This window comes from Lygodium microphyllum, chromosome 18 (assembly GCF_053477565.2).
Source record: "Lygodium microphyllum isolate KBCC chromosome 18, Lygodium_microphyllum_v1.1.10, whole genome shotgun sequence".
NCBI lineage: Eukaryota > Viridiplantae > Streptophyta > Polypodiopsida > Schizaeales > Lygodiaceae > Lygodium > Lygodium microphyllum.
The window spans coordinates 114,179,426-114,202,241 of NC_141152.1; the positions used below are offsets into that span (position 1 = coordinate 114,179,426).

The 22,816-nt window shown below is 44.8% G+C and overlaps 1 protein-coding gene across 1 annotated transcript in view; it reads left to right on the forward strand.

The window, feature by feature from the left end:
• LOC148021272 (protein DGS1, mitochondrial-like) overlaps positions 1–22,816 on the forward strand; it is a 105,510-nt gene that overhangs the window by 10,765 nt on the left and 71,929 nt on the right. The window contains exons 5-7 of the mRNA XM_087699133.1: positions 6,664–6,822; positions 6,982–7,176; positions 7,763–7,863. Coding sequence (XP_087555259.1) covers positions 6,664–6,822; positions 6,982–7,176; positions 7,763–7,863 — 455 coding nt within the window. The remainder of the gene's footprint in view (positions 1–6,663; positions 6,823–6,981; positions 7,177–7,762; positions 7,864–22,816) is intronic.

Sequence of the window (22,816 nt, forward strand, 5' to 3'; positions counted from 1 at the left end):
TTTCATATGTGGCTGTGCAGGAGTGGGGTATTTGGGCTGTCCGAAAACCCAATCAAATGGGCGCAGGGTGAATCCAACCGCTCCTTGCCAAATAGCCGACAAAAAGAACCAGATTTTTTTTGCAACAGGGCAAGAAATAAATCTGTGACGGGCCAATTCCACCGCAGTGGTGCAAAAGAAACAGTTGCCATTGGAGATTCGTCGCTTGGAAAGAGCCGACGCAAGCGGGAGACCACCAATCATCACTCTCCAAAGAAATACTTTACATTTGAAGGGGGTCTTGTTCAACCAGCCCTCCATCACAGTTGCCGTCCACCAGGACCGGGATTTTCGTAAACCCCATAAAGCATTGGCTTTGGTAACTAACCATTGTTGATCTTTGACCAGAATATGATAAACTTGATTAGCAGAAGCTTTGCTTAAAGGCAGCCGGCCTTGTAGGTTCCAATCCTGCCAGGGATGATCTGAAGCAAGGGCAGGAAAGGGTTGTCTGTTCTGGAGCATCCGCAAAAGCTGTTCCCATAAAGGCCTATATCCCCGCGGAATCCTGTAAAGCCTCCTGGCTGTACGAAAAGATATAAGCACATTACGACTAGCAAGGGTGGCATCCGCGACCGAAGACAAGCCCAAACGAGCCATCCGGTTGAATTGTGGTCTAAGCTCATTTTTGCCTTCCCATACAAGTAAACGCGAGACTGCCAATAATTCCAATTGAAAAGAATTCGTAGTCAAGCGATCCTCCGCTGGATGCCACTGAGCCTTTAGAAGGACCCGTTTCCAGGAACCTACCAAATGATTGAGCAGCGACGAGGAAGAACTGGAGAACCTTGAATCAGCATTAAGAACATGCCACCAAGAAGTCCGGATTTGGGTATTGCCATGTAGAAGCCCGTGGCTCTGAAGGAAATAACGGGCTATATCGACCCATGGATGATGATCCAAGCACATGGCGCGAAAGAGAGACCAACGGAGTGCCTGCATGTGAGTTTGGACATCTAAAATAGCTCCGCCACCCATGCGTTTAGGGGTGCAGGCATGCGACCAAGAAATCCAGGAAATACCTGCATGCAATGAGTCCTTCTTCCATAGCATGAAGCGAATAGACTGAGTAAGAACATTGAGAGTCGTAGCAGTCCAGGGCAACAATGGCAAAAAATATGTCAACATTGGCAACATAATTGTCTGGGCCACTTTGAGACGAATATGGAAGGGCCAGGCTTGAGATTTCCAATACATAAACTTGGCCATCATTTTCTGAGAAATCCACTGCAGAAGCTGCTTTGGTGGAACGTCGACACCCAAAGGGTACCCAAGGTGCCTGACAATGGAGCCACGAGGAACAACCAGACCCTGCCAGTCCAAGGACTGCAAATCCGACTCCGTGCAGCTGAGAATGGCTGATTTGAGCGCATTGATGCGAAGGCCAGAGGCTTGGCCAAAAATGCCCCAAACATCCAATGCGCGCTTGAGGTTGTCCTTGTCCGCCCGCAAAATCATAAAAGTATCATCCGCCAGGGATTGGCTAATGAAGTGTTGGCCTGAAGGAAGCGACAGACCGGCCAACTGAGAAGAGGCTACCATATGGGATAACATGGAAAGAACTGGATGTGTCGCGAGGGCAAAGAATAGCGGGCTCAAAGGGCATCCTTGCCTGACTGAGCGGGCAAGTACAAATGGCTCAGTAACACCACCGTTCAGCATGACTCGCGAAGACGCCGCAGCGCTAATGGTGTAGATTAGACGAGACATCCTGGGACCAAAGCCCATAGCCGACATAAGTTCAGCAACGAAAGACCAATCCAGATAGTCAAAAGCCTTTTCCAGGTCCAATTGAATGAGTACCACCTCCTGGTTAGAATGCCTTGCATAATCAATAGCTAGTTGAGCATTCAATACATTGTGCAGAATATTTCGGCCCTTAATGAAACCATACTGTAGAGGATGCACAATGGCCGGGAGATGCTTATGAAGCCGATTCGCCATTATTTTGGAAAAGATTTTGTACATTGAACCCATCAAGGAAATGGGGCGCCACTGTGTCAATGTAGATGGCGAAGGAACTTTTGGAAGCAGTTTAATAAGGCCTTCTTTCCATGAGGCAGGCATGATCCCGGTTTGCCATACCTGCTGAAACAAGGCCTGCAATGGTTTCGCCAGTTGGGTAGCAAAAGCTTCAAAGAACTCATTGGTGAGACCATCCCAACCCGGGCTTTTATCCTTGGGCAAATGTAACAAGACGTCCATAACCTTTGCCTCACAAATATCGGACTCCATAACAGCTTGCATGTCCTGCGGTAGCTGATTACGGACCAAGTCATAAAAAACCGAACGGGCCTGAGTGATTTGATCTGTAGGTGGAGAAGTGGTGCCGAGAAGATCACGGAAATAAGTCCTGCACATCTGCACAATAGTCTGCGGATCCATGATAAGGTGACCTTCTGCATCCTCGAGTCTGGTCATATTCTCCCTGGCAGGAGAGGCGTGAAGAGCTCGAAAGAATTTATGGGTTTGACATGCATTATCCTGCAACGTCTCTGTCAGATGTTGCAGTTTGGCCTGCTGATATGATTTCAATTGGAATTCTTTAAGAAGATCCGCCACTCGCATGCCCAGTGCGAGCAGAAATGCATCATCCGGAGTGTCCACCAGCAGAGAACGAACCAAAGCCAGCATGTCCTCGGCTGCCTTGTGGCGCTGCCGACAAAGAGAGGCATGGTGGATCCCATACTGCCGAGCAACCCGCTGCACATTAGAAAGCAATCGTTCGAATGACGCAGTGCCCTGAGAAGAGAAGTCGAAGAGAAATCTGTCAATCAATTGCTGCATATAGCCCTGAAAGATGGCATGCTTCAGGTAAGACGAATTGAAACGCAAAGGGAGTCTCTCCAGAAATTGCTTGAACGGGGCAATGGGTTGTGCAAGCAGCTCAAGCTGCAGAGGAAAATGGTCCGACAGGGCATATTGCTGCAATACTTTTATTTCGAGCAGCTCAGGAAGGAAATCATCATTCTGCATGATATATATACGATCCAATCTCGACCATGTTGTTGCATACTGGGCAGAATGGAAAGTAAACCCTGTAGCGGACGGGTGTAGCCAGGACCAGAGATCTTGCTTGAGGACGTCAAGAGCCAACGCCTGCCACATACGACTTTCCGGCGTATCCATCACCGAATGCTCTGATGTGGACTGGGAGGAATCCACACACATATTGAAATCCCCCATGAAGAAGCCCTGTCTACCAAGTGACAAGGAGGCCTGCAAAGTTTGCCAAAGCGCCCGACGAGATAAGGAATCATTCGGAGCATAGAGGCCAAGTAGCCATAAGATTTCCCCTTCGAATATAATTTCAATCACCAAAAAACGGCCATGAACATCATTTTTAATCAGAACAGGCTGATATTTGTCATGGACAATCATGAGCACACCCGAATAATGCATGGCCTGTGACCCAGCATAAAACAATCTAAAGCCATGGCAATCGACCACTTTTCCGGCTTCATCATGAGTCTTGTGCTCAACAGCACACAGGACATCCCACTGATTTTCATGCAACACAGTCCACATAGCATGTTGCTTGTGTCGCGAACAAATTCCACGCACATTCCACGTGACGATTTTCATGTATACTCAAAACAAAATCAGGTACGAGGCACTGCTTGCCTCGATTTGACTTTGTCAGCGAGAATGTCCAGGACTCCCTCGTCCAAGAAATCTGCCAACACTGCAAAAGAGTTCTGCGGACCAGATTTGGAAGTAGACGGCATATCTGCGGGCTTTTGGATGGAACGGGGATAACGACGATCCCACGGGGTAATGACATTACCTCTGGTATCAAATGCCAGCTTAGCAGAAGGACCTTTTGAACGATCCGAGGACATTTTCCGGGCGGGCTGATGACGGGGGGCAGAGGAAACCATAGCAGGAGCCGAGCGCTCAGAAGACGGCATGTCCTTCCTTCGCATGTATGTACGCATGGAATCTTGTGATGTAATAGGCACATTGTTCTCCAGGGCCGCAACAACCCTGTTGCCTTTTTTTGCACGGACTTCCATCCAATCAGTGGCGCTAGAATCCAGACCCGCAACCTGTTGTTTACCCTTGGCCAAAGCTTGAGGCTGATGGGTAGCATCCAGCGATGGGGCATCGCACACCATTTCTTCCATGGGCGGCATAGCATGGCCATCATGGGAAGTGTGTTGCTGTTCCGGGCACTCGGCCATAAAGTGCCCCAACTGTCCACAGGAGAAGCAGTGCCCTGCAAAATTGCCCCATTTCAAACGAAAGTGTAATGGGTGCATGCCAGGGCAATTAAGGCGTAACCAGGCAGGCCTTTTTCTTGCAGTGTCCCATAGCATACACAAGCGGTTGCGATTCACAGCTCGGAGACTGGGAGGGACCAGAACAGTGCCCACAACAGCCATGGCATCCTTCAATAGCGGCCAATAAACAGCCGGACAGTTTTCCACCTCGACCCAGACCGGGCATTCACGTTGCAGCAGACGCTGAAAATCTGCCATTGGACGCCAGGGAACCACATGAACCAACCGGCGTTCAAAAAACAAAGGCAGTTTAGACAGGAGAGCAGCACGGTGCGTCTCTGATTTCAACAGGACCTCAAAAAAACCCCGGGAGCCAACAAAAATCTCTTCAACACAGTCCCCTTGTAGCAGATGCTGCAACCACTGGCGAATACGGGAAAGCAACGGGATTCGACCAGTGAAGAAAAGTATCACTGCGCGATCATAAAATACCGAAAAAGAGCGTGGGACAGTTTTTGGATCCACGGTGGCGTCCAGCACATCGTCAGGTGCAGAGTTAGAAAATGCTTCCTGATTATGTTGAACATAATCGCCAAGCAAAGTGTTTGCAAATTCCAACAAGTGTTCCCAGTCCACTTCCTGAGAGTCCACCGAATCCGAGGCAACCTGGGCATAGGACCGATCCTGAGAAACGTCTATCTCTTCCGAAGCATGCTTGGTACGTTTACCCGCAGGCTGGATGTCAGGACCAGAGGGCATCTCTTCGTTGCACGGAATCATATCCTCAGGGTCCTCCGCATCGGAATCCGGGCCCAGTGCTGCCACTGTTTGATCTATGAAGTCCAGATCCAAACCAGCCATCGTATATGATGATTTGATCTCGAAGGAGGACTGACCCTCTGTTTTGCCGGCTCACTCGCTTTCCCTTATTTTCTGTCTCTGTGCAGGGGCAGACAGGCGAGGCACAGGCCGGGCGGTCTCCACAGCAAGACAGGACAGGCTGGGCTGCTGGGCAGGTGTCCGTCAGCAGTGTCCGGGAACAGGGAACGCTGGCGGCGCCAGGAGCAGGGCGACTGTTGAACTTAGGGTTTTTGGTGGAATAGACAAGGGCGTGAAACCTGATGCAGAGCCTACCAGAGCGACGCGCACTGCTGCCGCAGAGAGAAAGCGGCGGACGGATGCCAGCGGCCGATTCCAGCCGCAGACTGAACCTGCGTGACGGCAGGACAGGACCTGCGGGACGGGACCTACGGGACGGGACGGGACAGGGACGGGGACGGGGCCTGCGGGACGGCACCTGCGTGGCGGAACCTGTGACGACGGGACGTGACGGAATCTGCGACCTGCAGGCGAGGGCGACGGGCGGGACGTGCAGGCAGGCGTCAGGCGGGACCTGCAGTCGAGGGCGTCAAGCGAGGGCGACGGGCGGGATGTGCAGGCAAGCGTCAGGCGCGACCTGCAGGCGAGGGTGTCAGGCGAGGGCGACGGGCGGGACCTGCAGGCGATGGTGTCAGGCGGCAGCGACGCATCCCGCTCACTCTTTCTCTCTCTCTCTCTCTTCTCTTTGCGTTCTCTCTCTCTCTCAGTCTTGGTCCCACACTTCCGTATCGCTGCACTCTGACAATCTTAGTTTATTTGGGGTGGGACCTTTTAGGTATAATGAGGGTATAATAGCGGGTGGAGATGTGACTTTCTCGCTTCTTATTGGTGCTTTAATGAGGGTTTTCTTTGTTTAACAAGAAAATTCTATTAATTAACAGCTCAGTTGATGGTATTAGTGGCTCAACAATACTACCCCCCCTGACTTGGCTTTTTTCCTTAATCCCTCTGGTTGCCATGAGATGAAGTTTGTTTGTATGTGATGCAAACACTTTCTAATTCAGTTATGCTGTTGAGCTCATGTATTTCGATGTTTTTTTTTGAGTAATTTTAATCAGACATTTTATTTTGACCAAAAGAAAAAAGTTGGAGGAGGAGGAAGAGTAACAAGAAGAGGAGACTATTGGGCTGAAATTTATCTGATACTGTCATGGGCTGTGCACTTGTAAAGTTAAGGTGAACTGGCCAAGAACTTGAGATTTGCAAATAAATCAAGGGTTTGAGAAAGGTGCGAATAAAAGTCAAAATAGGAATTTAGTCTACTGCTCTATTTTTGGTATTGCTGGTACAAGTACCGAATGTTGATGCTGAACAGTTGGGAACGTGTTCCAAATTCTTAATTATCATACATGATATATACAGATGTGAGAGTCATCAGGTTTACTCACAGTACTGTGGAGTATTGCTGAATTAGTAGACAAAAAAAGAAACAAAGAATATAACTAATCTGTTACTGAATGATGTTTGCTTCTTCCAATTATTTGTTTGGAATAGCAATATTTTCTACTTTCTTTTGAGTCAGGTTGACTATAACACAGCTGAAGATGAGAAATCAAACATACCTACGATGAAGATTACCTTGGAGTTTGACAAGAAAGACCTGGCAGATACGGAAATCAGTCGATGTGTGGATATGTTACTTGGAATCATGGAACAGCTTGATGATGGCTTGTCTACTCTTGTAAGTAGTGTTTCTTTTCATATTAATACTGCTTGGAAGATATACTGCAAGCTTTATACTTTGTACGTGCCTTTGTACTCATCGATGTGTGAAGAAAGCTAAGACTTGTATAATTAAAATTTCAAGGCTTTCACTACAAAGGCCGTGCTGTGAATGCAGATGCAGAATTATCGAAAGCCAAGGAGAGTGACAAGGCTCTGGCTTCGCTACACAGGGGGTGCTGTGGGGCTTGCTGTGGCATCGGGTTGGCTTGTTCAACATAGCCAACTGATGGGTAGCAGCGATTTAGAAAATTGGCTGAAACAGGGTGGTGAAGCTGTTGTGGCATTCACAAAAGAGCATGTTGAAAAGCCGGTATAATGTGCTTACAAACCTGAGATACTCTCCTACTATTTTAGCTAGTATTATTGATGAAGTATCATTGTGTGGTGCAACTAAGAATATTGCAGGAAACCTGTTTAGTCTTGTTATGCTCTAGTTTGCAACTCAATATCTAATAAGTTTTTGTTTTCCAACATGGCAGTTAGTGAGGCTATCAGTGGACAAAACTTGTCTAGATTTTCTAACTTAGGTGTTTCAGAACTTATAACATGTCCGAGCAAACCTTCGGAGCTATTTCATAGATTTCTTTCATTGGCATTGTCATGTGTTTGTGAAGTGGGTCTGTAACAGCCTTTGATTGCCAAAATGGTTCAGTTTTGTCTGTTTGCCAGACTGGTTGCAAGGAAAGGCATGGCAGCTTGTCATAATAAGGGAGGGAGGGGAATGGTCCCTTTTTAAGTTGTGGGATCTTGGAAGGGGGTGGTGCTTTTGGCATGTCATGCAACCTGAGGCTGCATATAGCGAAGTTTCTATTTCAAATTTTGTCTAGTTTTCTCTTGTTTAAAAAGACAGATAATCATTTGAGCTCTGATAATGCTGTGGTTCTGCTGAAGGTCAGCTGCTGTCCATACGAGATGATCTTTTTGAGACATTCAGGAGACGACATCATGGAGCAGCAGAGATCGAAGATGTTCAATTGACAGCTGATTCACTTCGCAGGTTTCTCTTCCGTCTTAATACAAAATGTGAATTTCTAAGATACCAGTTTAATGAAGATACACAAAGCAGCATCTTGCATTTTTGTTATCAGAGAAACTTGTCGAATGTGTGAGGCTCTTACTGACGAGTTCAGAAATGAAATGCAATTGAGTTTTCTTACTAAAGTTAGACTTGTTGAATGTATCTGGCTTCTATCTAGGGATTGGAAATGAAATGCGATTCAATCAGTAGAAATACACGAGTTTCTAGAAGAGTGAGAGAGATTTTTATGAATGACTTTAAAAGTTCTGAAGACTTATGAAACCAAAGGTAGCACAACGCTTATAACTACAGTCTACAGACATACAATGGCATGTCTGATGCTATGGTAAACTAATTTGAATGTAAGAAGTCAAAAAGGAAACTTTAACTGAGGGTGTGCTTGAGGAGCATGGTTGCATTATTCTGAAGAAAGTTCTTAGCATGCTGTAAGCCTGTCTCATTTATTACAGACAAGTCAAACTGATCCAAGTTCTCCTTGCTCTTTCACAAATGTGATAGATCTACTGCTGTAGGATTGTGAGTGTATGAAAATTTGATGAAGTACTAGAATAGGAGGTGATTGGCAAGTGGAAGGTCAGTTGCAAGTTTGCCTAAATCGATAAACCCTCTCAATGGAGAAAATTGAACCCAAGGCTGCATGCTGGACCTCTGTGTGCAATCTAAGGGTTGTTTGTGTGGTATTAGTTGACATTGAGGAGCTAACTTCTGAAGTTTTTCTAACACCATTGGATAAGTCAAAGGATAAACACTCCCAGTAGAGGAACCAAGGCTGAGTGCTGGACCTATGCACTTACTCAAAGAGTCATTCATGTTGCGGTGCTCTTAGAAATAATGTGTAACTTGGGAAGTAGACCTTAGCCTGCAGTGCATCATTTTACAAATCAAATAAAGAAGTCTTTGTAAAGTTGCACCTCTTGTTGATGCTTTGCTAGTTATCCTTGTTTATAACTGAATGGTGATAACACATTAGATTGTGGAAGTAGGGACGACTATGAATACAAGAAGACTCGGAACTCGGTGGTGCAAGGCACCAGTCCTGTTGGATTTGACTCATGCCTATGCTCATAGAGAAGTGTCAGTGATCTGCAATAGGACACTAGGGCACTTTTTACTCTCCGTATGAGAAGTTTTTTCCCCCAGCCACATTATTCTCTATTTGTGTTTATGTTAGTTACAAAGTTCGGTCACTTGCCACACTTTACACATTGTTGGGTGTGAACGCACCTTAAGGCACTTATAGAACCCTAAGGTCTAAGGGTTGTACTTTGTACTTTCACTTACACACTTGAATTGGATTGTGTATCAAGGTGTGTCTACACTCTGACTCTCTCTCTCTCTCTCTATTGTTCACTTTGTTATGAGTTGGTAGCTGCCATCTCCATCTTCAACATTTGGTATCATAGCTCCCAATTTTGCTTGGTCCAGGTCACTATATTTTGAGTTGGTAGCTGCCATCTCCATCTTCAACATTTGGTATCAGAGCTCCTAGGCTTGCTTGGTGCAGATCAGCTCGGAGCTCCCAGCTAGCCAGTAGGCTTGCCACCCTGATGCTGCCCTCGACCAGACAGCCCAGCAGCTGCCGCGTGCAGCACAGGCGTCCTGCAGCATTGTCGCCTAGCCGCCGTTGCCACCTCAACTCAGAAGCTGCCGCCTGCAGTGCTGCAATCCAGCTATGCTGCTCCCTAGTCTAGTTGGTGTTGCCTCCCATGCCCGTCCTGTCCTGCACCGCCCCCTGTTCTGTCCAGTGCTGCTTGTTGCCAGGGCAGCCAGTCCCCCTGTTTTGTGCCACCAGCTCCAGCGCCACCAGCTCTAGCGGTACCTGTGCTCCGCCAGCACCGTTAGCTTTTGCCGCCTATTCGCCAACTACCGCCTCAACAGGTATACTTTATTATTTTTATCCAGGAAGTAAGAGCTACAACAAAGGGTTTGTGCCAGAAAGGTGGATTTCTGCTTCAGAAAGTGCTTTTGGGCACAGATTGCAGAAATTTCTTGGAATTCGGGTCAAAAAATTTGGGACTTTTGCATGTCTGGCAGACATTGACACATGTACTGAAGATTCAGTCTGAAATTGTGCATTTTGGACAGTTAAATTTTGGGGTTTTTGCATTTTTCATGCTGCTGAGCACTGTTTGTGCATTGAACAGCGTGCTACTTACTGAAATCTGTGGAAATTTCAGCACATTGGAGAGTTGTGATCATGTGTAACACAATTTTGTTGATTACAGCTTGGTGTTTGCTGTAATTTCTGGAAATCTACAGATTTCCAAGTCATTCCAGCTTTGGCTATTGCTCTTGTGCCTTTCGGAAGAATGACACTTAACATGGCCAATCAAGGATAGAGTGATGTATTCACTTATGTATTTAACGAGGATAGATTGGATGGCAATAACTATTCTCTGTGGTCCTTTATGATGAAGAATGTGCTCATTGCTAAAAACCTTTGGGAGTATGTTAGTGATGAAGAAGTCAATTGTGGAGTTGTGGCTCCTGCAACACCTCCCCAAGGAGGATGTGGTTAGCGGCCAGCTCCAGCTCAGCCACTTTCCCAAAGAATAGCTGCATAGAAGGCTTGGGACACTTAGGATGCCCAAGCATTGTCGCTTATTGCATGGCAATTCAGCAGGTCATAATCTTGCATATACGTATTGCTACTTCTTCAAGAGTAGCATGGCTTACACTTGAGCAAATGTTTGGTGGGAAAAATGAGACACACATTTCTTTCTTGAAAAAGGAGTTTTGAAAATATAAAGATGGATGAAGGTGATGCTATGTAAGATCATCTTAACAAAATTCAGGACTTGTGTGAGCGAATGCAAATTAGTATTATTCTAATGTAGAGATGATCTCTACTACTTTGAATTCCTCGCCACTCTCTTATTTGGCCTTTCACACGACATTGAATCTCACAATGCGAAAATCTTGTAGCCACTTTGCTTTCTTCAGTTAGTTAGTTTGCTACTAGAAGAAGAGCAAACAAGGAAGAGCAGTGGGGTGGATGTTGTAGCCTTTGGACATGCTTTTATGGCAAGACACCAGGGCAAGGACAGCCAGTCTAGGAATACTCCCATAGTTTTTGAAGTTTAGGCACTTCACAGAACGACAAGAAACAAGGGGGCACGCATGCCAAGAAGGACAAGTGCCATTATTGTAAAAGTCTAGGTCACTACACAGAATGCAGGAAATGCATTGCCAAGGAGATAAAGGAGTTTGGTATGTTTGTTTTCGATGCATCTTCTACTGCTACTGCTACGGAGTCCGCTTCGTTTGTAGTTGATTGTGACCACTGTTTCTACACTTGTAGTTACGATTCTTCTTGGGTAGATAGAGCATTTAGATCTATAGAGGATGGCGGCACTTGGTTCTTTGACAATGGTGCTTCTAAGGACATTACATCCTGTAGGGATTTGTTTACCTTTGTTATTGCAGCTCTTGTTGGCAAATCTGTACAATGTGTCTACAATGCATCTTATCGTGTTAGAGGTGTTGGAGAGATTTGTCTTGAAAGCCATTGATGGTTCTACTCTCCATTTGTAGGATGCATTATATGTGCTAGCGATAAGAAGAATTTGTTGTCCATTTCTTCTTAAGTTAAGTGTGGAATGCAAGTCACATTTGATGATGACAAGTGCATGGTCAGGGATAAGGAATTATTGACTTTGGTATTGACTAGCACATTATGTCATGGACTCTATGAGTTAGATGCTCATTTGATTGATTAGTTAGTCTACTTGGCATCTACTAATACTCTTGCTATGTCACAGGTAGAGTTATGAGATACTTGCATGCGGCATGCTAACTATGGCAGTTTGATGCTTATGCAGGGTACTCATATGTTTGATGGTTTACCTCCCTTGGAGAGACGTACTGAGCATATTTGTGAGAGATGCATTTTGGGAAAAATGAATCGGTTTTCTTTTCCTCTCGTGATGTTACTTTTAAGGCAATAACGAGGTCGTAGATTGTGCATTCAGATATATGTGGACCTATGTAAACAATCATTGGGTGGATGTTATTATTTTATCATCTTCATTGATGATTTTACTTGTTTTGTTGGGTCTATTCATTGATGAAAAAGTCAGAGGCGTATGATGTATTTTTGGCTTTTATTGCACTTGTGGAAAATGAATCTAGCTATCGGATTAAGACTCTTTATTCGGATCAAGGGAGGAAATACATGTCTTCTTTGTTGAACAAATTTTTGAAGCAAAAAGGCATTGCACATTAGTATACTATTTTATATGTTCCACAATAGAATGGGTTTGTAGAAAGGAAGAATCGGTTATTCATGGAAATGGTAAGATGTATGTTGAAAGCTAAAAATTTGCCACATGGTTTTTGGATGGAAGTAGTTATGTGTGCTTGTCGCATTTTGAATAGGTGCCCTACCAAGGCATTGAAAAATGTCACGCCTTTTGAGGCTTGGAACAATCGTAAACCTTTTGTTGGTCACTTTCGTACTTTTGGGTGTCTTGCATATGCTTATATTCCCAAAGTATTGAGAAAGAAGTTGGACAACAAGGCTGCCAAGTGTATATATATGGGGTACAGTAGTGAGAGCAAAGGGTATATATGTACGATCATGTTCCAAGAAAGTCTTTGTCAATAGGATGTGATTTTTGATGAAAAATCAAAGCAAGACGTTGAATTTGAGGTTCATCAAGAGCATGTACATAATCAGGAGGCTAGATAAATGCCTGGATGGTATACTTGTAGTTTTTAAAAGACAGTCATTTGGATGCTTCTCTTGCTGATCATACTAGGAGACGAGCACGTTTGCATGATCATGCTAAAACAATGGAGTTTGTTACGGCAACAAAAACACTTGATGGTGAGGAGCCTGATTCTTTTGAGGATGCACAACAGAGTGTGCATTGGATAGCAGCAATGTAAGGTGAATTTGATTCTATCATGAAGAATCAAACATGGGATTTAGTTACATTGCTTGTTGGAAAGAAAGCCATTGGTACTAAATGGGTCTATAAGTTGACAAGAAAAGCAAAGGGATCCATTGATAAGTACAAAACCAGGCCTGTGGCAAAAGGCTATGTGCAAAAGAAGGGCATTGATTATGAGGCATTTGCTCCTACATCTTGTATGACTACCATTTGGTATATGGTTGCTTTGGCTGCCAATCATGGTTGGACTGTGCACTAGCTTGATATTAAAATTGCATTTTTACACGGGGAACTTCAAGAAGAAGTGTATGTTCAGCAGCCCTTGGGTTTTGTAGTTAAAGGATTCGAACACCTGATATGTAAGTTGAAAAAGGCTTGAGGCCACGAGCTTGGTATGCAAAAATTGATGCCTATTTACTCAGCCAAGGATTGACTAACAGCCCATCAGAGTCTACTCTCATTGTATGCAAAGAGGGGGATCCTTGCTGGTCATTTGTCTTTATGTGGATGATCTTCTGCTCACAAGGACACATGCTGATTAGATTTCAGCATTCAAGAAAAATTGCAGCAAACTTTTGAAATGTTAGATTTGGGCCTTTGCATTACTATTTGGGCATTCAGTTTATTCATGATGCTAGAGGCATTGGATTGTTACATTCTTGATATATTGGTAAACTCCTTAAGAGATTTGGCTTTCAAGATTGCAAGCTAGCTAACACACTGATGGAGACTGGACTCAACTTGCCTTTGCATGATGACAGTGATTTGTTTGACATTTATACATATGCTTCAATAGTTGGATGCCTCATTTATTTGTTCAATACAAGGCCATTTATTTGTTCAATACAAGGCTAGATATTTAGTTTGTAGTTTCAGCCTTGAGCAAATATATGCACAACCCACGTATGTTACATTGGCAAGCTGTGAAGCGTGTTTTTCGTTACTTGCAAGGTACAAGGACTCTTGGATTGCTTTATGCCAAGGGGGGACCGTTGCAATTACATGCTTATAATGATTCAAATTGGGCCGGTGATTTTAATTCTTGTCACTCTACCAGTGGTAACTGTTTCTTTCTTGGCTCATCTTGCATTTCTTGGTTTAGCAAGAAACAATCCACTATTGCCACATCATCTAGCTTTCACTACTATAGTTGAATGTGTATGGTTGAGACATTTGTTGGCTTATCTTGATGTATCCGTCACGGAGCCTGCTCCTCTGTTTGCTGACAATCAAAGTGCCATTGTAGTGGCATGGAAGTTAGTGTTTCATGCATGTATGAAACACATAGAGATACGTTATCACTTTGTTCGAGAGAGGCTACTGTAAAATATTACACGGCGCAGCGAACAGAATCTGAGAAAGAGATAGAGAGTACACAACAGATAAGAGGAGAATCAGTAAAATTCTTTAACTCCAAACAACTGATACAAAGATGGCTCTGTCCACCCGTGCGCTTCCACTAAATGAAGCTTAGATGGCGATCTAGACAGAAGATAGGTGAAGAGCTTAAGGCTAGCTGGAACAACAACTCTGACTGGGTGAAAGATGAGTGTAAGATGGCTGCAAAGGGGTTTAGCTTTTATAGCCCGCGAAGGTCGTTAGGTCGGCCTGCTGACCGACCTACCATATGAGCCTCCACTAGTCGGCCAGGGAATATTCCAGGGAATATTCCCTTTACCATCGGGCCGGGGGCGCTGCCCCCGGACCCCTGCCAGGGGGGCCGCTGGCCCCCCTGGGACCCCCCAGCCAGGGGCCGCTTCCGCGGCCCCCGGACCCCACAATAGGGGCCCCTTTTAACTCCCTTACCACGCAACTCAATGCAATGTGCCTCGAGTTGCTACCAGCTTAACCACTCCGTCTAACCCAAAGATTAGACCCACAACAGTCACCTTTTTGCCATCCGGTCACATAGACCTCATCTGATATACAAGTCAGGACTCAACCAATGTCCGGGCTCACATTTGGCTTCTCCTCATAATGGGGGCCTTACAACTTTGAGCACCATGGATCATTGGTAGCACCTAATGAGGGTGGGGCATTGATCATATCTAACACCCCCCCTCAATGTCCACCCATAGGTGAACTATCTCCTCGGCCCAATGCCGAGTCTCTGAAGATGAACTTGAAGCAGATCCTTCGTAAGTGCTTTGGTGAAGATATCTGCTCCATTCTCCTCTGTTGGACAGTAGACCAATTCCACTATCCCATCCTCCATCAAATCACGCACATAGTGATACTGGATCTCTATATGTTTGGTGCGTGCATGAAACACTGGATTTTTGGCAATGGCGATGCAACTCTGATTGTCACATCTCAGCACAGTTGGTTCTTCATCCTGCACTCCCATATGCCATAGAATCCTTCTCAACCATACGGCCTCACATGCAGCAAAACAAGCTGCCTTGTACTCTGCTTCGGTAGAAGACAATGCCACTGTTGGTTGCTTCTTACTAATCCAAGAGAAAATTCCTGAACCCAAAGAGAAACAATAACCAGAAACTGACTTCCTGGAATCAATGTCTCCTGCCCAATCTGAGTCACAGTTCCCCACAAGAGAAGTTCCGAAACTGTATGTGATACCATAGTCAAGAGTTTTCTTCAAGTATCTGAGCACCCGCATCCCAGCCTTCCAATGACTCTCATGAGGTTTGTTTGAGAACCTGCTCAAAACACCAACAGCAAAACTGATATCTGGTCTGGTGTTACACAAGTAGATTAGACTGCCGACCAACCTCCTATACCTCCCAATGTCTGCTAGTGCTGATGTATCCTCAACGGATAACTTTACATTCCCCTCCATAGGTGTAGCTATCTCCTTGCACTCGGTCATGCCAAATGCCTTCAAGATCTCCCATGCATACTTCTTCTGAGAGATGAAGATCTTTCCTGGCTCTTGCCAGACTTCAATCCCCAAACAATAGTGCAGCAAGCCCAAGTCTGTCATTTCAAACTCAAAACTCAAAGCCTTTCGAGTTTGGTTGATCATATCTTCATAGTCACCTGTAATAAGAAGGTCGTCCACATATAGGACAATCACTACAGACTTTTTACCATCCCTGTAAACATACAAGTTAGCATCTGAGGCACATCTTTTGAAGTTTAGGTTTAAAAAGAACCTATCTATCCGCTGGTACCATGCTCTGGGGGCTTGTTTCAGCCCATACAATGCCTTCTTCAGTTTACACACTTTGTTCTCAGAATGGGGGGCCTCAAACCCTGGTGGCTGAGCCACGTACACCTCCTCCTTGAGGTCACCATTTAAGAACGCTGACTTAACATCCATTTGGTACACTGGCCACTTCTTGTGGGCAGCCACTGCAAGTACCGTGCGAATAGTGGTCATTCTGGCAGTTGGGGCAAATGACTCTTGAAAATCAAACCCTTCAACTTGTGAAAATCCTTGGGCAACCAGTCTAGCTTTGTACTTTTCTAAGGTACCATCAGCCTTGTACTTTACCTTCCAGATCCACTTGGTGCCAATAATCTTCCGCTTTGCTGGCCGATCCACTAGCTCCCAAGTGTCATTCTTCATTATGCTGTCATACTCCGCCTGCATAGCAGCCTTCCATGATGGATCTGCAAGTGCTTCTTCTAAGTCAGTTGGCTCCTTTACTTCTCTCATAATCTCAACCATCAAGGCCATGTTGACTATGTGAGCAGAAGCCCTCCTTTGCTCCTCTATTCTCTGAGACCTCCTTGGTCCGTCTGCCTTCTCCTCAACAGATGCAGGCATAGGATTATTGTGGTCATAGAGCTGCTTCACCCAGCGCGGCAATGGCTTTTCCGGTGGGGTGATGTCAGGTTGGTGAACTTTTTCCTCATCATCTGAAGATGATGCTTCCTCCTCCTTAAGGATAGGGATAGCTCTCGGGACAGGTTCATAGTGGACTACTTCTTCGCTTGATGATAAAGTGGAAGACCTTGCCTTCTCCTCCTCCACTGTATGCGGCTCCTCCTTGAACACCACATCACGGCTCGCGATGATCTTCTTTGCCTCTTGGTCATATAACTTGTAAGCCTTCTGCTCATCACTATAACCCAAGAAGATACATTTTCTGCTTTTTGGTTGTAACTTGTTTCTCTTCTCATCTGGAACATGTGCATAACATTCACATCCAAAAATTCTGAAATGTGAAACAGATGGTTTCTTACCAGTGTAAGCCTCATGAGGTGTTTTTCCCTTGAGAGCCTTTGTGTAGCTCCGATTTAGAATGTAGACTGCAGTATTAACAGCTTCAGCCCAAAAATGGTTAGGCAATCCCTTGCCCTTTAGCATGCATCTTGCCATCTCCACAATGGTGCGATTCCTGCGTTCCACAACACCGTTCTGCTGAGGTGTGTGAGGCGTTGTCAATTGACGCTTGATACCTTTGCTCTTGCAAAAGCTTTCAAACTCCTTTGAGTTGAACTCACCACCACCATCTGTTCTAAATTTCTTCACACTTTTCCCTGTTTCATTCTCAACAAGTATTAGCCATTCTTTAAACTTACCAAAAGCTTGAGCCTTATCACGAAGGAAGTACACCCACATCTTCCTACTGTAGTCGTCGACAATCAACATAAAATAAGAAGATCCCCCCAAGGCCTGTGTAGGCATCTTACCACACAAGTCAGCATGCACCAACTCTAGAGGAGCATGTGCTCTATTATTGCTTTCTTGTGGAAATGCCTTTCTCTGTTGCTTGCCCATCATACAAGCTTCACATGGTTCCTTCAATTCAGTTATTGTAGGTAGGTGAGCAACCATACCTTGCTTTTGCATCTCCTTCAATACTGCAAATCCGATGTGTCCAAACCTTTCATGCCAAAGCTTACTTGTGCCCACTCCAGCGGTGGCTGTAAGAGCACTTAGCTCATACAGGTTGTTCCTCCTTTCTCCTTTGCCAACAATTGTGCCAGCACTATCAATAATTTCTGCACCTGTCTTCTTGAACCTCACTTCATGACCAAGATCAGTTATGGCAGCAACTGATAAGAGATTTCTTCTGATTTCGGGAACATACAACACATTTGAAAGCTTTTTGACTTCACCATTTGCAGCAACAAAAGAAATAGTACCTGTGCCCGCAGCAGGGCATTTAGCATCATTTCCAACCGTCACAGTGATGGATTCTTGTAGAGGCTGCATAGAACTGTATAGACCTTTCTTGTTGGTCATGTGACGGGAGGCCCCACTATCCAACACCCAAGAGTCAGTGGTAGATTCTTCTTGCGCCGAGGAGCACACTTCCTCAATGGTCGCCATGAATAATTCCAACTCTGCTTCAGCCGTATTGGCTGTCTCTTTCCCTTTACTTTTAAGGGTACCATTCTTTTCATCTGCCTTCTTGACACGACAATCTGCAATTGCATGTCCTTTCTTCTTACAGTAGAAGCACTCTCCTTGAAACTTCTTCTTGCCGCCCTTCTTTTTTTTGTCACCATCATTTTTGGTGGAGGAAACACCTTTGCCTTTTGCATTGGTAGAGAATGCAGCATCTCCATTGTTGCTTCCTTCTCGGGCTTTCAGCCTCAACTCCTCCTCCATTAATAATGCACAAAACTCCTCAAAAGTCAAAGCTTGAGGTCTCACCTGAGTATTAAGGGCAGTTACTAGTCCATCAAACTTTTGTGGACAAATCCGAAGACACCTCCGAGCTAGCTCTTCGCTAGTCTTTTGTATCCCAGCGCCAGCCATCTGGTCGCGCAGATTCTTAATCCGAGTGATGAATGCTTCAACCGTCTCTCCTTCAGCAAACTTCTCCGCTGCTAGTTGATTCTCCAAGTTTTGAATCCTTGTTTGGTTTCGTGTTTCATACTGACTCCTTAGTACATTCCAAGCCTCTGACGCTTTGGTTGTATGCTGAATCAGAGTCAAAACACTGTCAGAACAGCTTGTAACTAAGGCACACAATGCATCTGCATTCCTTCGTTTCCAAGCTCGTAGAAGATCTGCATTCGGAGGAATCATCACACTAGGATTTGATGGGTCGGGGGTAGGCTGTGGTTCTGCGTCAGTCCCCAGCACAGTCTCCAGAAGCTCATAAGAATCAAGGATAGTAGTAATTTTGAACTTCCACAAGGTGTAGTTTGTACCATCTAACTTGCCTTCGCTGAAGGTTGGTGGACGAATCCTCAGTGTTTGAATAGCCGGTACAGCAGCACCACCTCCTGCACCGCTTCCTGATGCGCCAGAACTGCTTCCCGGAGTCGACATCGTTTCTCTTTGCTGTTGAAGCCTTGGCCTCTTGCACTCTCTCCGATCTCTAGAGCCCCCTGGGCTCTGATACCATGTAAAATATTACACGGCGCAGCGAACAGAATCTGAGAAAGAGATAGAGAGTACACAACAGATAAGAGGAGAATCAGTAAAATTCTTTAACTCCAAACAACTGATACAAAGATGGCTCTGTCCACCCGTGCGCTTCCACTAAATGAAGCTTAGATGGCGATCTAGACAGAAGATAGGTGAAGAGCTTAAGGCTAGCTGGAACAACAACTCTGACTGGGTGAAAGATGAGTGTAAGATGGCTGCAAAGGGGTTTAGCTTTTATAGCCCGCGAAGGTCGTTAGGTCGGCCTGCTGACCGACCTACCATATGAGCCTCCACTAGTCGGCCAGGGAATATTCCAGGGAATATTCCCTTTACCATCGGGCCGGGGGCGCTGCCCCCGGACCCCTGCCAGGGGGGCCGCTGGCCCCCCTGGGACCCCCCAGCCAGGGGCCGCTTCCGCGGCCCCCGGACCCCACAATAGGGGCCCCTTTTAACTCCCTTACCACGCAACTCAATGCAATGTGCCTCGAGTTGCTACCAGCTTAACCACTCCGTCTAACCCAAAGATTAGACCCACAACAGTCACCTTTTTGCCATCCGGTCACATAGACCTCATCTGATATACAAGTCAGGACTCAACCAATGTCCGGGCTCACATTTGGCTTCTCCTCATAATGGGGGCCTTACAACTTTGAGCACCATGGATCATTGGTAGCACCTAATGAGGGTGGGGCATTGATCATATCTAACAGCTACATGTAGGGTATTTCAGCCTTGTCTACTATTCTACCAACAACAATATGGTTGACATCTTCACCAAAGATTTTCCTTCTGACAAATTTGAAGCATTTCGCAATGCTTTCAATTTGATCGCTTTCGGTGGATAATCCTTGTATGCTGATCACTTTTCACTCTAGGGGGGTTTGTTAGGTTTGACTTATGTCTATGCTCAGAGGAGTGTCGGTGATCCATAGGACACTGGATCACTTTTCACTCTCCATATGAGAGGTTTTTTCCCCCAGCCATATTATTCTCTATTTGGGGAAGTGTAGATGACTGTTGTAATAGACTTCACAACACAAAAGAAAATAGAAATCTCACAGCAATCTAAGATTTTCACTCTACCCTGCTTCCGGTGTCTCCACAAGCACTAAGAGAAAGAGTGGAAGAATGGGAGAGCTTCTTACCTGTTGCTTGGTTGCTCGAACCTTGCTTCTTTTTCTTCACTTCAGCCTTCAAAATTAGTCTCTCAGTGGCGCGGCTCTGATACCAAGATTCGCGTGGTGGGGGACTTGCTTGAGCTACTGCGCCAAAAACACACTGTATACACAAGAGGAAGCTCACTCAAGAACACAAGAAGAGAGATGGAGGCCAAAACGTTTTCTTGCTGATTTCTTCTTCTTCTTCCACACACAATACAATGTACACAAAGTATAGATAAGATACAACATAAAGGAAAGTGGCCTACTAAGTCAAAGAGTGCATAACAAACTACACTAATCGACTAGCGCTATATCTTTGCCAGTTGTAGGTAGGCGTAACAAACTAAATATAATAAGTGATAAGTTAGTGGCCATGTGAGTATCATAATGACTACCAATGTGCTAAGTGTAGATGTACGGACGCATCTAGCCAGGTGGTCCATCGTCAATGTCCGCACGTGTTGAGCTTGCTATCTCAACGTGTTTGGAGACTTGGACAAATTGGATGGCACCAATTATCCCATGTGGACATACATGATGAAGCATGTATATTGTACTTGTTGCCAAGTAGCTTTGGGGTTATGTATGTGGTTCAGAAGTGAGTCTTGCAGGCCTGGTTACTTAGAATGCTATATGTTTTTCAAGCTCATCCATTATCACTAGTGGATCTTCCACTCTAGCTACTCCTGCATCTCCCACAGTAGATGAGTTGAGATGGGATGGGAATGATGCCCAAGCTCATGCTTTGATTGCACTCTCGTGCAAGAGACAAGTTATCTCATATATTTGGTTATGCACAATGGCCAAGGATGCTTGGGATAAGCTTGCTTCGTCGTATTAGGTGTGTAATGAGGCTCGTGTAGCCTATTTGCACAAGCAGTTGGAGATGGAGCACATGACCAAGGACAATTTTGTGCATGCATACATTACACGTGTCGAGGAAATTATAGAGTAACTTGCTAATATTGATGAAATAATTCCCGATGCATCTCTTGTATGTACGGTCTTGGCTAGTCTACCTCAGATTAGAGTTTTGCCACTACACTTTGTCTACTTGCAAAAGGAGATGCTAATGCATACAAATTCGATGTGTTAATATTACTACTGTTATAAGAAGAGTAATTAGGCTGAATTGCTTTAATATGAGTATGGTCAATCTAACATTTGCAACTAGCCATTGAAACAAATGGAAGTCATGGAAACCCTTGAAGGGTGCGAGTGGAAGTACTTAGGTAGTATGTGCGTCAAAGGAGGTGTATTCAATAGTAGAGAGAGTGCAAAGTGTGTGGAAATTTGAGATGGGTGTGTACCAATGTGGTACACACAAAGAATAAAAGAATATATTTATAATTAGGGTATGGTACACTTAGACCTACAAGGTTGTGTTCACATGTACAAGTAAATATATACATGAGAGTAGCAAAATGGCCTTTACACCCAACAACCTCCCACTTAAAGGTCCTATGTGAACCTTTAACCAACTCCCACTAGTCGAATGGAATGCTTATGTTGAGCCTTTGCAAGACTCTTAGTGAGAATATGTGCAGGGTTATCCTATTTTTGATCTTAGTCAGTGTGACTAGACCATCATCCAGAACCTGTTTGATAAAGTGATACTGTACATCAATATGTCTGGTACGTGTATGAAACATTGCATTCTTAGTTGGGCATACAACACTTTGGCTATCATATCCAAGTACAAGTGTTTTGGTGGGAAGCCCAAAATCCTTGACCAAACGACCAAGCCAAACAACTTCTTTCGAAGCTTGAGTGGCTGAAATATGTTCAGTCTCAGTGGTAGAAAGTGTTACTATCTTTTGCAATCTAGAGCACCAAGAAATGGCCCCACAAGTCAAAGTAAATATATACCCGCCAGTAGACTTACGAGTATCCAAGTCACCTGCCATGTCTGCATCACAATATCCTTGCAGGTCTAATGTACCCTTTCCATAGCAAATACATTTTCTTTGTGTGCCCTTAAGGTATCGGAAGATTCATTTCATTGCCTCCCAATGTGCTTTGCTAGGATTTAACATAAACTTGCTCACAACTCCCACTGCATGAGTGATGTCAGGTCTAGTGGCAACCATAGCATACATGAGTGACCCAGAAGTTGAAGCATAAGGAACACCCTTCATAGAGCTGGCTGCCTTATTATCTTTTGGGCAGTTTGCTTTGCTAAGCTTAAGGTATGGTGGTAAAGGAACACCAAGAGGCTTAGCATTTGCCATAGAAAAACAATCAAGTACTTTTCTTGTGAGAGAAATAAGAGCTGTTGCTCTCTAGCTCTCGTCACATTATGGGCATGTTATCCGGGTGCCACCTTTTTAGTATTCAAAAAATGGGAATTGGGAGATTCCCAAACTTAATAATATTGTGGACAATAGATTTGCCAATGGCAATGTTCTCTTAGTTAGTGTAAATCATCAATAATATCAAATTGATGGACAGAAAGCTATGCAATTTTTAGGAGTACGTGGTAGACTCATAGTGCCAATAACATTTATCTTTTTAGGATTGATCACAATACGAATCGAGCTAACCACATGGCCCAATAGCAA